Below are 16,237 nucleotides of genomic sequence, written 5' to 3' on the forward strand. Positions count from 1 at the left end.
TTTTCATACCACATAAAAACCCACAGTAAAATGGCATCACAAAATATGTCACTTCAGAACATAAAAAATTAACTCTCTGAATCAGATTTCCTTTTCTCAGAGCTAATCAGATGTTAAACTATTCTGTGAATCATCTTAGACACGGTTACGCTCCAGTATCTCAGCCACTGACTAACTGAGCAAAACAAGTATTTCTGCCATGAAATGTCATTCTTATTTTATATGCAGCCAGCCCAAACTACACACTATCTGACAGAGAAATCTGCATTTACATTTGCTATCCATGCAAAACAGCATACAAAAAAGTCATCAGATCATTTTCATAAAAGGGTCAAGAAAAATACAACTCAAAAGAAAAAAATTAGAAGCTTATTTAATGAAAGTACGAAATGAATAACCATGCAAGGAAATTTTCCTCTTCTACAAGCATTCTGGAAAAGTGACATAGGAATTAACACAGTAGAAAGAAGACTGATTTTACAACATATCAATAATTATTATTCAACATAAGGAACTATATGAAATTAACACAAATTAAAGGACTGTCTCACAAAAAAACCATGTCTTAGGAACAAGTTCACAAATGTCAATGCCAAAAAAATGGGTCTGGTTTAGAAAAAAATCTATCCTAAGAAAATGAATCACCACATTCCCGCCTAAACATATGTGGAATCACTTCCCATTTCAACAGAATTCTCAAAATATATTGTTAATTAACACTCCAAAACTAACAATCTGGATTCTGATTTTAAAAGTAGAAGTAACAAGAAATTCCTAATGTCAACTGATATGACAGGAGTGATAATATATAAAGATACAAGAGACCTACAGCATTGTGCTACAGTCGTTTCCCTCAAACTACCATTTCTGACAGAGGCCCTTCATCTAAAATTAATATGTTCTCCATCTCCATGTCACATCATGACACCTTTTATTTCTATCCTATGCCGCAGTTTAATATTTCATTAAGTTATGCCAACACTACTGTTTGTAAGGATATGCTATACAATGGGTCACTGAAGTTATTTGGCTTAAAGATTTGTGTCAATTCTTCGAGGTAGAAAAAAGGCAAAAACCTGCAAAACACCACACATGCTACTAAGGGATTTGAAAAATTCTGTGGATAAATTTGGTCATACAGGGTCTCCATCACATTCACTAGAGCACAAAACAGATGTGCAATCACACCATCAAACTTTTGTAGCAACTGGCTAAAACAGCAGTGATGAAAATAATACCCAAGTCTCAAATTTAGGAGATATGGTCCTCTTTAAATTTCCTGATCTTTACAGGTTTCCTCATTAGTCACTTTTAAAATGCAATTTCCTCAGAAAAGTCCAGTGGTTTTTTGCCATAAAGATAAAATGCAGACTCTCAAAACCCATTCATTTCTCAATAGTAAAAACATCTTCAAATTATTTTTTTGCTCTTAAAAATGACATGACCACAATTTGATTAATTGTTACTGCTTCTCCAAACAGGCAAGGATACTTGCCAGCTACAGAAAGTCTCAGCAATAGTCTGGAATTTGAAAGCTAGTTCAAATTTTCAATTGTGTACATTGTATATATGATAAATTCATTAATATTCCCTCTTTAGGAACACTGTAATATTACACTCCTTGGTTCAGTTAAGGTGCAAATGATGCAAAATAAACTGTGAGACAAGTTTTCAGACCCTGCCACCTCAAGTGCGAACAAAACAAGCAGGGAATGCAGGAGCTGAACAATGCTATCAACCTGTACTTGTCCCAGCATGGGTAATCTGGAGGCATCAGCCCATGAGGGATCACCACAAACAACTCAGCTCCATTCTCTAATTGGGCAGGCCATGCATCTCCTCACCAGCACTGCCGGGAGGAGTGAAAGGCCAGAACTACTCCAGCAGTGGTCTACCATCTTAGTACTGCATTCCCCAGGGAAGAAGCTCTGTTTCAGTTGTCAACATTGTCTGTGCTGGATGAGCAGATGTATCAGGAGGCAAATTCAGCTAAGCAAGGAAGCCACAGCACAGCTTGAACGTGAAGAGCCAGCATGCAGGACAGGAAAGGACAGACAGGCTAGAAAGGAGGAATAGAGAAACATTGTCTGGGCATCTAGGGATGGCAGCTGTGATCAAGGAAGTCAAAAGGCCAGACGGAGTAGAGACTAGCAAGGAATATCAAGACACAGAGAAAAGCTGACCAAGGAAACATGAGTCCATTGGTGAATAGGGCAGGAGATTTAATGGCAGCAGTCACAGACCATAGCAGGTCCCTACCACCACTATCTTTCATTACCAGGAAATTCTGCCAGGCCTCTGAACTCAGCAATTGATCTTAAGGAGGAGAGGGGCTAGCAGACAGGGATGTTTATATTTAAGAACTAGGAGAAAAGTCCATTACTTCCTGATTCTGATTGCAAATATGAGCAATGGAAACACAATCCAAATTTAAGCAACACAGAAGAGAATTTCTTAGTCCTGAAATACTGGAAAGATCAAAAATTTCATTTCTTAAATGAATTCTTAATTTCAAGTGCCTACACTAACTTCTTCACTTTGAAGTAGCAGTAAAAAGGGATGACAAGTTCTCAAGTCCTAAAAAGATGGTCAGTTGTCACTATACCCATCCAAATACCTCATGGGCAGAAAAAAGCAGAGGCAACACTGATGTGCTTTTCACAAAATGGATGGAATATTTCTGGTCTTTTTAAAGGCAGAAATAAAAGGCAGGTAGTCAGATCCAACCTTATTAGCTGAGCAAATTCAGCGATATGAAAGATAAGAGTGTCTGCTCCCTCTGTTTTACAACACAGAGTAAGACTTGTTTGAATAGAAAAAAAAGGCAGCTAATTTTCAATATACATATAACTTTCAGTGTGTTTATATATCTACAGTTACACACAGACATATATTTTATTGTGTATATGTGTATTTATGTAAATGCACTGATTACTATAGGATAATTTTCTTCTTTACTTTTAATACTTTTAAAATTTAGCCAGGCCTTTGAGAACTCTAGACTAACTTTAGAGTTGTTAATTTAAGATATACATTGAAAAAGATTATATTAGCACTCAAATAATATGTATCAGGAATTTTCCCAGACTTGCAAAGAATCATTAACCGTCCCTTTATATGTAGCAATTAAATTATTGATTCCTGTTTTTACTTTTCAGTCCAGTTCCATCTTTTAGATACCCTCAATTATTTCCAATACAATAGATTTCCCCAAGCTCTAACTGGATAAGTAACCTTGGACAAGTGGGGGGTGCACAGAAAGGCATCCACATCCCCAGATGTGACATACTGATGCATTCTGTGTCATCACACATGGTAGGAGCTCAGGAAATACTCACTGCAAGAGGCTACAGAAAGAACAATGTGTCGTGTTAGATAAATGTCTCTTGCTGAATGCACAGCTGAACATTAGGTCACACAGCTTTACAAACCAATCACAAGGCATTGCAGACTTCTGTGATAAACAAAAAATTCTATTCATGTGCAAAAACAATGCTTTCCATCTTGTACCACAGGTGGCAGTGAACAACAAACTCTGATGTTGAGGGTGCCTCCTCTATGTGGTGAGTTCAGACTATTTTGCTTTATTATTATGAAATTCTTACTATTTCCCTCAGAAAAAGCAATTTTATTCTTTCCAAAACGCTATGAATCCTGGGAAGTTCTGAGAGATCTGGAGTCTCCCTTTTCCTGCTTTACATTTTGTTACCCATGCCACAGGAGAAAAAAACCGTTTAATAGCAATTCTCTCTCCCGTAATAGGAACTGATTCCATTCATCAAGGTCCTCTCAAAGAGTAATGACAGGTATCCCTCTTCTGCCTTGAAAATATTTTGTGGACAGCTTTTATGTGGACTTTTCAGCTGAGGAAGAAATTACCTAGCTCAAGAAGTAAGACTGCTGCCATTAGGCCTGCCTTCCCATTCCTAGGTAACCAAGAATCATGTTCACAGCAGCTCTACATACAGTTTATCATGCATAATAAAGTTTCACAGGGCTTATTATGTTTCAAAAAAAAAGTAATTAAAATCTCCAAATTGGTGGAAATCATCATCATCATCAAATCTACTGGACTTCATTCCTGTATTAATCAGTATTGCCACGGATGGATCAGTGTAATCCTAGATGTACATAGAAACAGAGGGATAGCCCTGGAACTTAGGGTTGTGCTAGATTATAAACTTAACGAGTCAGCAATGTGCCCTGGTGGCTAGAATGTCCACCTGTATCCTGGGGTACACTAAGCACAGTACAGCCACCTGGTTTGAGAAAGGGGATTGTCCCACCACACTCAGCATTGGAGCAGCCTCACCTCAAGAACTGCAAGCATGTTTTGGGCTCCACAGTGTAAGGAGGATATTAAATATAAGAATGTGTTCAAAGAAAGGCAACATAGACAGTAAAAGGACTACAGGGCATGATTCGTGGGGACCAGAGGAGGATATAAGGTTTGAGGGTGGCAGAAAGGGTGGTGCTGATCTCTGGTGCCTGGTGATAGGATGCAAAACAACAGCTTCAAGCTGCATTGGGAAAGTTCAGAGTGGATAGACGAAAAAGTTCTTCAGTGAGATGGTGGTTTAGCATTGGAACCAGTTCCACAGTGAGGGAAGTGCTCATGGTCCCCAGTCTTGGTATTCAAAAAGGATATGGACATTCTATCTATGACTATGATCTCAGTTCACAACAGCTTAACTAAAATACAGGCTTCATCAGTGCTCTGACATCCATAGTTATCCCTCCTTAAATAGCATGGAAAACAAATGGAGGTTCAATAATCTGTACTGAGTAAATTTAGAGCAGAGGTGAATACAGAGGTTTAAATTTATACTCACTCGACAATCCCGCAGTAGTGTTTTCATGAGTGCACTGTGTGTTTCAGAGTCAAAATACAACCCTTCATGCATATCTTGCAGGAAATCCAAGTCTTTGAATGTAGGGTTGGACTTCTCCCTCTCTTTTCTTGATGCTCTGCGTTTGTATGTGGAGCCTTTCAAGTCGTATGTGAAATGCATTTTCAAGGCTCGTGGCAAAACATTGTTCATGACAACAATTCTAATATTAATGCCTCCTGACTGAACGCAGTACAGCCCATAGAATTTGGGAAGAAGAGTCCTTGGATTCTGGTTCAGATTCTAAAACAAAAGAGATATTTTTAAATATGTCTGTTTTCAATGAACTTCCATGCTTAAGAAAGGGTTTTCTTTAACACAAAAGACATTAACAAACATGAAGAAAATTATGAATGTTTTCTTATTCAGCACAGTTTCTTCAATCAGTTGATTATCTTTGTGGGTTTCTATTCCAGAAAGCTAGCATAGGCACTGCCTTTTTGCCAGGGCCTTACAAAGGGCAACAGCAGAGCAGTAACTACATTTATGCCAGGTTTCTCTTTCTCACAGAAAAGAGCAGACTAGATCAAACCTAAAAGCATCCCAAAGACTTCATTTTTTTTCCTGACCTGAACAACCTTTGTGTTTTACCTGCTGGAAGGAGTCTGGGTTAAATGTAGTTCTCATTATCTTGACTTGGATTCTGAAAAACAGAACCCCTCTCTCCGTGAGGCTTTGAACACAGTCAGGGTTAGTGCCAAATCACTAAATTATTTCCAAAGGCATGTGAGGGCATAATAGAACCACAACTGACCATCAGAACAGAAAAGTGTGAAATACTCCAAATTCCACAACAGGTAAAATAAATTTAAATACTCCAAATTCCACAACAGGTAAAATAAATTAGGTAGGAGAGGATAACAGAGGTGAGAGAGAAAATCTTCCTCCTGAATACAACTGTTGTCAATCTTCAGCATGAAAAAGAAAGAAGGGGAAAAACTGCTTCAGGTCTTAGATGATTACTAAGTCACAATATACAACTATCAGAAGAAAGTATTGTCACAGAAATAATCACAGTAATTGAAGTTTTATATTTTGGAAGCAATTGCATAGCAGTGAGAATAAAGTTCCCAGAAATAATACAAACTGGCCTTATATGTACTTGTAATAACTCAGACTTGTGCTGAGTGGATTATCATGGTTAGGAACAACAAAACCTGTCACCATTGTCCTTTTTGATGTGTCAGTACACATATTTTTTTTTCTTACACACACAGTGAATCCATGTTACTTTAGTGCAATAATGACAACATTCCTCATTTTTAGTATAAGTGAGAGGGTAATTTTTCAAGTATTTACATCAGGAAACAAAGCAAAAAAAGAAAGTCAGTCACAGGTCTAATAATACAAATACATACCACCCAGAAGAATGTCTGTTCATATGTATGGGTGGCTTTTGTTACAAAAAAAAAAAAAAAAAAATTAAATTCTACTCACTTTTTAATCAATGGTTTTCCTTTTAGATGACACATTAAACCCAATACAATGGACTTAGAATTAGCCCTCAAAAGGCTACATTTAAAAATTAAGTTTTGAACAAATTGCATGGATAAAAATATCTTTTACATCATTGCTTTAATACATGAGAAATGGAAATCAGTAGTTGGAAACAAAAGGAAAACTGACCGGTCTAGTTTCTTTGTCCACTCTGAGTGAAATGCAGAGGGTAGACAAACACAAAATGGAGAAAGAAAACTGAATTAGAAATTTAGAAACCTTATTTTGTTACTAGCTTATTAAAAGCAAAGTTTGGTATCAAATTAGCTTATGACATTCAGCTTCATCTTGAATGCTAAAAGAGCACCAATTCTTATCTTAAATATATTCTAGGTTTATACCTATTCTTTCTGTTGGGTATGTACAGAGTGAAGTAGAAAGACAGGTAAAAATGTTATAAATATTACAAAAAATACAGATTAACCCAGTGGAATATTTCAAGACAAGTGAAACTGAATATTCAGAAGTGACATGAAGCAGGAGAAATAGAAGTAAAATAAAGTCTTCAATTACTTACCATGTAATAACCTGGCAAGAGCTTCTGAAGAAACTCAGCCTCTTTGTGTTGAACTGTTTTGATGATGAATTCATCGCCACTAGTTACAAAAAATAAAGACCCACTGGCACCTGGGTTGGATAATTCAATTAAAGGTTCACTGCAGATTGAGTACTGGAAGAGACAAAAATTGCTTTTCACTGCGTGCATTACCCAAACACAAGTTTAATATGAAGAACTGCAGGTTCAAGTAGTCACAAGAGAACCTCGTAGCAGCACTACTGCTGCTGGCTGAGGTTTGGCAGGCCACTCTGCCTGGGCCATGCTGCTCAGCCATAGAAGAGAGCTGGCAGCTGAGCATATATCCCTCTTGGTGTTCCAAAGCAACAGGTTCCTTTGGAGTGAAGCCAGTGGTTTGTGTGGAAGGAGTTGATCTCCATGCTGTCAGCATAGCACATTCTGAGACAAAAGCTTTGAGAAGACATTTTGACTGGAACTGTTTGTTTTCACATCCCTTTTTTTTGAAAGAAACAGGTACAGAATGGTAGAAAAATAAACTGGGAGTGAGGTTTCTCATTATAGACAAACAGGCAAATCCTGTTCTGTGCAACTGGGATTGAAACTATTAGACTGATAAAATTGGTATAGCTATAGCTACTAATTTTAGTATAGTTACAAATTCTTCAAATCTTTTACTAGTTTTATGATTGAAAACCACCTGAATCAGAAAAAAACTCAATACCAGTAAGCAAGAAAACCTGGAATTTGAAGGACCATTATACTGCATATTTAGCCAGGCTTCCTTTTCCACAGGACACATCAAGAATTACAATTGCATTATGGAGCAAAAAGACTGTGCTTTATTAGTAGAACCATACTCTAATACAGAGACAAATGTACATTTACTAAGTGTTCACTATTCCAAATTTCATTCAAATTATATGGAGAACTGACATTCAGCTTAAAACCATAGAAAAAACTATCTATATTAAAATTGAAAGCAGTGATACTAGAAAATCTAATAAATATGTTCTTTTGTGAGCACTTGAACTAAAGAAGCATGTTTCCTATGGGCTCATGCCATTGCCTTAATGCATCTTCTTATCCTAACTCCAGGTAAGGCTTATAATTTTGAAGAGAATTTTGCATGATATATAAATATTTCTTCTCCCTGCTTATACTCAATTCCAATTAATGCAAAATAGCTTTCTTGTTAATCCTATAGCTGCAATTTTCTACAGACAGAATGGTCATACCAATCTGTAACACTACAAACCTTTAGAGCAATTCAGCAGTTGAAGTGCAGCAATTACATTTTTCTTGACAAAATATTTAAATCTTAATGAGTAACTGTCACTGTGAAAAACATTTAAATATGATTATCCCAAATATTAAAGTTCAATAGAACAGTATAACATAAGCAAAAAACATTGTCCTACACTCTGCATTGGTCATTTTTCAGTGGTATGCATTTCTGTAAAAAAGTCCACCCACCAAATGCTGCTATAGAAAGGGCCCAGCTAGTTTTAACTGGACACCTCTGAAAGGCAAATCAAAACCAAAAGGCAAGAAAATCCCCAAGAGCCTGACAAGTGAGTATTTATGATCAAGAAGTTTCCCTGCAAAATGGGGAAACTTCTTGTAAATCCATGAGATTTACAGTGACAATTTAATTCTACCAGCTGTTCAAATGTATTTACATTTGTTATCCTGTCTGACTCCTACAAGTATGTTACTGCTCATCCTCCTTGAAAAGGTGAAGCTTTAAATCTTGAGCTTTGTCACTTCAAATTAACAGTGTAAACTCACATGTGCTTTCTACTCTTCTTATTTTACTTCACATGCCCTTCAGCCACAGCTAGACAACCATTTACTACATACATACGTGTGTGTTTTCCTGTGCCAAGAGAAAAAAGAATCTGCAACAAGTTGTCTTTACTAGTAACTTCCCTCAGGGAATAGTCTTTTTGTAGTTAAAATGACTGTCACAAATCTTATTCACAGCATGCAGTCTTTGTATAAACTTTTATTTCTGCTACTGCAAAAGCTTCCTTAGATGGAAAAGAAGTTACAGGTGGTAATAACTTTGCTCTAGGAAGCACAGTCCTTTTAGCAGCTGGCAACACAGCCCACATATTTCATCTTTTACCAAGACCATAAAAAGAGATAAGATAAAAAGCACATTACATAATGACACAACTGTCATCCATGATGTCCTTGTCTCTAATCTGGAGAGGCATAGATTTGATAGATAGATAACTCAGAGGATAAGGAATCAGTCATACTCTAAGAGTTGTGGTCAGTGGAAGAAAGAAATTCTTCACTCTAAGGATGGTGAGGAGCCGGAATGTGTGGTCTAGAGAAGTTGTGAATGCCCCATCTCCAGAAGTGTTCAGTACCTGGCTGGATTTGAGCAACCCAGTGTAGGGGAAGATGACGCTGCCCATGGCAGTGAAGTTGGAAACAAATAATGTTTGAGCCCCTTCCAATCAAAACCACTCTATGACTATGATTTATAAAATTCCCAAAAAACTTAATTTCCTTGCTACTACCATTTATAATTCAAAATAATTATCTTTTTTTATATGTAACTATGGTCATGAGGACAAACACAAAATTCATACATGGCACTAAAGAATTAAAATAAGACACCCACATTAAGACACCCATATTCAACCTAAATAAAAGCAAAACCAGGCTTATTATTCATCTAGGAAGAAAACCCCTTTATAGCAGAATTGAACACAACAGAAACAATTTATTTAGTAGCATATTAATATTTCAGAAACATTTAATCAATTTTTCTTTTTTATTCACCTAAGCCCTTTCAAATTCTTTTGGTCTTAAAGAAGCCATTATCAATAACAGAACAAAAGCTCATTCAGCATTTTAAAGCTCATTCAAAAAATTACATATAAAGTTGCTAATTTTTACTAGGACTCTGATTTCTTGCGTGACCTACCATGAAACAAACCAAACATTGGGCAAACATCTAGAAGATGGGCAAACATCTAGAAGAAAATCCATCTCCGCATTCACCCTACCCTTCCAAAAGCAGAGCTACAGGAGAAATAAAATAGCGAATACTTGTTCTAGCAGTATATAAAGTGGTTCCACCAAGTAAAGCCTGCTTTTACAATCTCAGCAAATTTGTAACTTTTTTCCTAGTGTAAACTGAACACTGTGAAAGAATAAGTCTTCAATTTATAAAATAGAGAGAAAAAAGGATGCATTCTAAAATGCTTCATTTTCAGTCTGTCATCCACGAGCCTCAAAGGTAGACAGGAACATTTGCAGACTTCACTTTGTAATGATGTGCATAACACAAATCACACAAAAGTACTTAATTAGAACTGAATTGATAAAAGTCACAAAGTACTGATCATAACTTCTCTAGAAAAAATTATCTGAATGACATGGATGTTGCTCTAGTCAATTAACAAAGCAGGTTTTTTAATACGAATAATGTAAAAGAATTAAAATTTTTGTCACCAGTAAAAATATGCACTAGTTATATACCCCTCCACACACAAAATTTCTTACTGGTTTGGGCACCCTTTAAGAATCCCTTTCTGCCGCAATAAAACTAGCATGCTTTATAATAGTTTGTAACTCAAAGGAAAACTGCAGGCTCTTACCAAATAGTCATCAGGCTTGATACCAAAAAGTTCTCTGAAATAGCGGAAGGCAAGAGGTGCATATGTCTTAAATCTGAAGTCAGGGTAATGATGAGCAGGGGTAAGATTGCTCCCTTCACTGAAAATAGAAACAAACCAAACCAAATTACTGAGTAATTATTAGCACTAGTTTCACCACTAAGCTGCCTAACTTGACTGTTCCCCTGCTGAAAAAAGAGCATAAATGCAGATAAACCTCTCTATTATCATTAACCACTAATAGAAATGTCCATGAGAGACACTGCCAGCAAATTCTTTTTCCTCACCTTAAAGAAAATAACTATTTTCACCACCTGTATGCATTTGCATAAAGATCATGTTTAGACATGAACAGGACAAAGTCTGCATTTCAGAAGTCTAGGGTAGAGACTGACTTCACCAAGTACTGAAAACTCCTGTGTCATGGTTTCTGTGCTCAAGATGGCTCCAACCCAGCATCTCCCACCAGCCCATCTCTGTTTGTAAGCAGCAGATCCAGCAGGGTAGCTCCCCTGGTAGGCTCACTTCCCAGCTGTATTGAGAAGTTATCTTCACATACTCCAGGAATCTCCTAGACTGCCTCCTTTCTGGTGTTGAATTCTAGCAGACATCTGGCAGGTTAAAATCACCCACAAGAGCAAGGGCTGATAATCATGAAACATCAGCATCACATCATAGAATGGTTCATCCACCTCCTGATCCTGGTTGGATGGTCTATAACAGATTCCCACCAGGATATCTCCCTTTTCAGCCTTCCCCCAGCTGTCACCCATAGGCACTCTGTACACTCAAAACACTTCCTACTGTACAGAGCCACCCCATAGCTCTCCTTCCTTGTCCCTTCTGAAGAGCTTGTAGCCATCCAGTGCAGCACTCTGCTCATCCCACCATGCTCCTTTGGTAGCAACTATGTCATGGCTTTCCTGCTACTTTATGGCTTCCAGCTGTTTGTTACCTATACTACCTTAGCTCTTTTCCTTGTTTTATATTTATCACCTCACTGTATTTTTAGCCTGAGTTACAAAACTCTTGAGATGAATACTAGATATAAAATAAAAGTCAGCAGCAAAATGTTGCTAGATTAAAAAAAAAACAACTCTATGCCCATGGATTCATTTATGATAGAAAATGAGAGAGGCCTTTTAAACAGAAGAATAAAGTTCTACACTGTGATTTCAAAACAAACAAGAACACCTTTAAGACAAAGTTTTGGTACTGAAAGCAGCCAGATAGAAACTTTCTAACATATTTTTATTGGAATATTAGAAAGTAGGTCTTTATTACAGCATGCTGGTTGCTCTGGGGATCTTTCCTCTAATCAAGGACCCTGAGAGTCATGCAGAGTTTTTATGATACACACTGATTATATATTCATTAGCTATCCCCACTTACTTGACTTTTTTTGACATAATTACACCCCTTGTCAGAAGTCTTCATCTGATTCTTTGGGATCTGTATTCAATGTCCAGTGTCCTTTCTATGTGGCTGTTCCTTGACCTTTGCTTCTGAGTAAGTGCAATATCATTGTTTTGCACAACTTCTACCTTGCCAGCCAGAGCTGAGCTGGCATCCTGCTTGTGTTTTGCATTACTTCTGTTTGCCTTTATTTATTTCTCCAAGAAATAAACACAACTGTGCTGTTGTGTTCCACTTTCCTTGATAACAGTAAAGTGCTGCTCTGTTTTACTGTTCTTATCATTTTGGTCAGGGTCTGAATGGTTTGATAAATAGAGAAATACAAATCCAAGACTTGACACAGTTGCTGAAATTAGCTTTTCCAGCACTTCTTTATTCATTTACTGAAACTAAATTATTCAGTAATGCAGAATGTACCATTATGCTTGGCAAAATAATATCCAAAGGACACCAAAAAGAAAAAAGGGCTACAAATTCACACAGGTATGAAAAGCAATAAATGTTAAGCAACATTCCTGAAAAAAAATGAATAAGAATTAAATATAATGAAAGAATTTAAGAGCTTTCATCCTGTACAATTAATATTTGTCATATGAACTTGCCACTTTTCATTAACAGTTCGATGACAGAAGTCTACTCAACCTACCTAGCTGCCCCTGTGCTGCCAAACCACACACAACTGAACTGTTTCAGTGACAGCAGGTGAACAAGCTTTCTCAGTCTCCAGAAATGTATATAGTGCTGCTTCTTGGAGTGCTAAACCCTACAGGTAATAGTAAAGGCTGCTTAGTTCTAAAGAACTCCTCTGATCACTCTATATTTACTGCAGTACAACTCCAAGATATCAAGTCCACATATGCTTTATTGTTCCATTATAGAGTTAAAAATGGAAATCAGTAGGATACAAGCTAAAGATAGTGTTTCTTTACAGTTAAGGTAGACTAATGGTCTTTCATAAGGCCTTTTTACTGCTCAGAACACTCCTAGATTAGTCTGACATTAAGTTTCATATAGCTGGTTGTGACTCACTGAATTTTTGTACAATATGAGGATGCCCCAGTGGTCATATAGTTACACTGGAAACCTGGGGTTATACTTGTAAGTGCATTTAATTGTCATAAGATGAAGAAAATAATAGAACAGAGTATTCTCTACTGAAGTATCACATAATTGTCAGGGAATATAAAGCATCTAAACTTTTTTATTAAGTTTTACATTTCGGTACTAAACTTTTCTAAATCTGCTTCCAGCAGCTGTAACTCAAAAGCTTCTCCTGTGAAAAGACAAGAAAGCACGTCAGCAAGTAGATTACACATCCTTACTATACCAGAATATGTTCTGTCACTTCACTAAGGTGAGATGAAGGTAGGAGGTTTGCTATGACAATGGGACAGTTCTGAGCCATTTCATAAATGCATATGGAGCAAAATGACCAATGCTGGGTCCGCAGGTGAACAGTAACACATAGCAAGTGGAGATTTATTGCTAAACAGAGCAATTATTTTGGAACAGCTTCTACATAGAGAGCAATTCCATGTATTTAGAAGACAATAGATACTATATTACAGATATAATAGTCAATTTCACTGTACAGACAGCTTTCCTTATTATTTATAAAATCATGTTTAAAAACACCTTCTGTTTTAAGTCTACAGAGTATTTTACCATATTCTGTTTCTGTTAATCATATTAATTAGTTTCAGCTTCACTACCTAACAAAATAGTTTACTGATCCCAACAGTAAGCTCTTCTGTAATTCACGAAGCAAGCTTGACACAAATTTAAGATTTCTTGTTAGTACTCTAAAAAATAGTTTTAAGGTTTTCCTGCTTGTACTTCCAACAGAAAAAGCACCCTCACTTCCAGTAATTTCTTACAGTAATGGAAACCTTTCAAATTTCTTATCAATTTGAAGCTTGTATGACAAGTATGGATTGAGTACAGCCTTGCTCTTTCTGGAAAAAGACAAACTCCACTGTACAGCAAGCTTGATCTAAGTACATCCCTATCCTATTTCCTATTTAGAATTATTCCACTCTATTAGCTATGGAAAGAATGTATTCTATGGTTTCTCTTCACATTTTCTTGACGCATTTTACAGTTTCACTCTCATGGGATTAAAGTGTATGTGCAAAGCACTACCTATAATGATTTTTAATCAGTCTAGGGAATTTCAATGAAGGGATGAAAAGGGATGATTACATCTTTGAAATGTAACAAAAAAAAAAAATGCCCATGATCCATTAACAAAAAGTTAAATTTGTGAAATGGTGCTTTGGACATAATAAGAAAGGGGGTAACCATGTAAGTTCCCTCTCAGCTAGTTTAAGCACAGGTGTACCAGAAAAACAAAGATAAAGACTTTAAAATTAGCTCTCATTCTGGCAATCTTGAGCAATTCAAGTCTTTCTGTATGAGCTATGACAACAAAATACAGGGTTTGGAATGATTAGGCAGCAATTGTAATTTATAAGGTATTTTAATAACTTTAGATGTTATACCCCACAATAGAAAAAGATTCATAGGCAGACTAAAGGAGAGAGACTAAGCTTAAAATACAAGTTTGGTTTAACACTTATATTGTAATTTTTATTTTTTTTTAATCAAGTACACCTAGAAATGACAGTATGTGCATCTAAGCCTGCCCCTTTGTAAATGCTGAGAGTGGATTTAAAGCCTAGGTGGTACAATATCAAACTAAAAGTGAAGTAAAACGAATTACATTTTTAACGGCCAACCCCATGGCTGTAAAAATTTGCTAAACAAGACACCCAGATACATTTCTTGGCAGCTTTTCTTTACTATGGCCTCGCCCTGGTAGGATGTACTCAGGAGATACCACACCTATCTGAACGGGCAGAGAAAGCCAGCTGCATATCTTGGTAACAAGCCTTCATCACTGAGGTTACCTTCATCATGGAGCTGTTATCAAAAGAATTAGTCTGTAGTTGTGACCCTGTGTATAACTTTCCTGTGTGTATGGTAAAAAAACTGAAGAGGAGGAACACATCCATTCTTGCCATGAAAGCAATTATTCTTTAGATTGTAAAATCAAAATAAAATGTCTAAACTTAAATGCTCTCAACCTTAAAAACTAATATTATCCAATTTCAGTTTCATTGCTCTTGAATACAGCTGCTTTTAAAAAATTCATCACAATGTGTTTCAGCTCTAAAAACTGTATCAAACAAACACATGCTGCAGGTCAGGTAGTGCTTTGGTATGTTCCTTTCCAATATGTAATTTCAGGAAAGCATGATTTCCCACATGCTGGAAGTAGGTATCATATTTATCTGTACAAATAGGTGTGTCTGTGTTTTCCTCATACTGTGAGCTAAAGCCCAGTGGTAACATCGTCTTTTCTCACTTCCATTTTCCTAAACTTCCAGTTAGCAAATGCTGTCCTAAGCAGTTCCCTGCCAGTCAGCTTTGAAATATAATTAGGAATAGTCAGTAACTTAAAAACAGGTCAAGTCAATCATATCTACATAACAGCTGAATACAGAAGCATTTACTTACATTGATGGAGATATTGTTATTTTATAACCAACTGGAAATGCTATTAAAATATAGGATCTCAGAGTACTTGAAATGTAGTTTAAGAGACTACATAATTATACAACAATCCAGATTATGAGGTTTACCAATCATTTGTTGGTAACAGAAGTAACTGAGTCCAGTAATTCATATCAGACTTTGCTTTTGTCACCAAAGTATCCCCATTTCTAATATTTGTTTTGCATCCTCCCCTCTGTGCTATCACTCCACTCACAAACCATAAAAACCTTGTCAGAACTTGAGTAATTCTGTGCCTCTCTGCAACCAAAGCACCAAGGAAGAGCAGCAGCACTTCATCAGAATATTCAGGTCACTTTATCTTTCTTGTGAAACTGCCCACAGGAAACATGTGCCATGGTGTAAGTTACACAACAACTCATCATTAGTCTGAACATTTAAATACTAGTCACACTAAACCTGTAGAGCATTCTATACTACAAATACACTACTTAATTCATCAGCTAACCTATGATACAGGTTTGATACAAAGATATTTCCGAGGGTAAGTATCAGTTTTCTCAATCAGTCCTCAAAAACATACTAGAAAGCAGTACACTTCAGTCGTATATGTAGGGTAGAACCCAGCCTGGCCAAGTAAAGTTTTTACCTTAGTACTTTGACTACTTTTTTTGGCTGTTATTTAAATGCTATCAAAATACAATGGTAAGCTTCTGACATTAAAGAGCAGAAAGTATTGAATAATCTTTCATTAGCATCACAAGAAA

At 36.5% G+C, this 16,237-nt stretch overlaps 1 protein-coding gene across 2 annotated transcripts in view; it reads right to left on the minus strand.

Moving 5' to 3' along the window:
• The window catches only part of PIP5K1B (phosphatidylinositol-4-phosphate 5-kinase type 1 beta), a 99,188-nt gene that overhangs the window by 27,846 nt on the left and 55,105 nt on the right, over positions 1-16,237 (minus strand). For both annotated transcript variants that reach the window (XM_063179583.1, XM_063179584.1), the window contains 3 exons: positions 10,521-10,638; positions 6,904-7,056; positions 4,833-5,132 (listed from right to left, as the gene is read on the minus strand). In XM_063179583.1, the coding sequence (XP_063035653.1) occupies positions 4,833-5,132; positions 6,904-7,056; positions 10,521-10,638 (571 nt within the window). The remainder of the gene's footprint in view (positions 1-4,832; positions 5,133-6,903; positions 7,057-10,520; positions 10,639-16,237) is intronic.

The sequence above is a fragment of the Melospiza melodia genome, chromosome Z (assembly GCF_035770615.1).
Source record: "Melospiza melodia melodia isolate bMelMel2 chromosome Z, bMelMel2.pri, whole genome shotgun sequence".
Lineage (NCBI taxonomy): Eukaryota > Metazoa > Chordata > Aves > Passeriformes > Passerellidae > Melospiza > Melospiza melodia.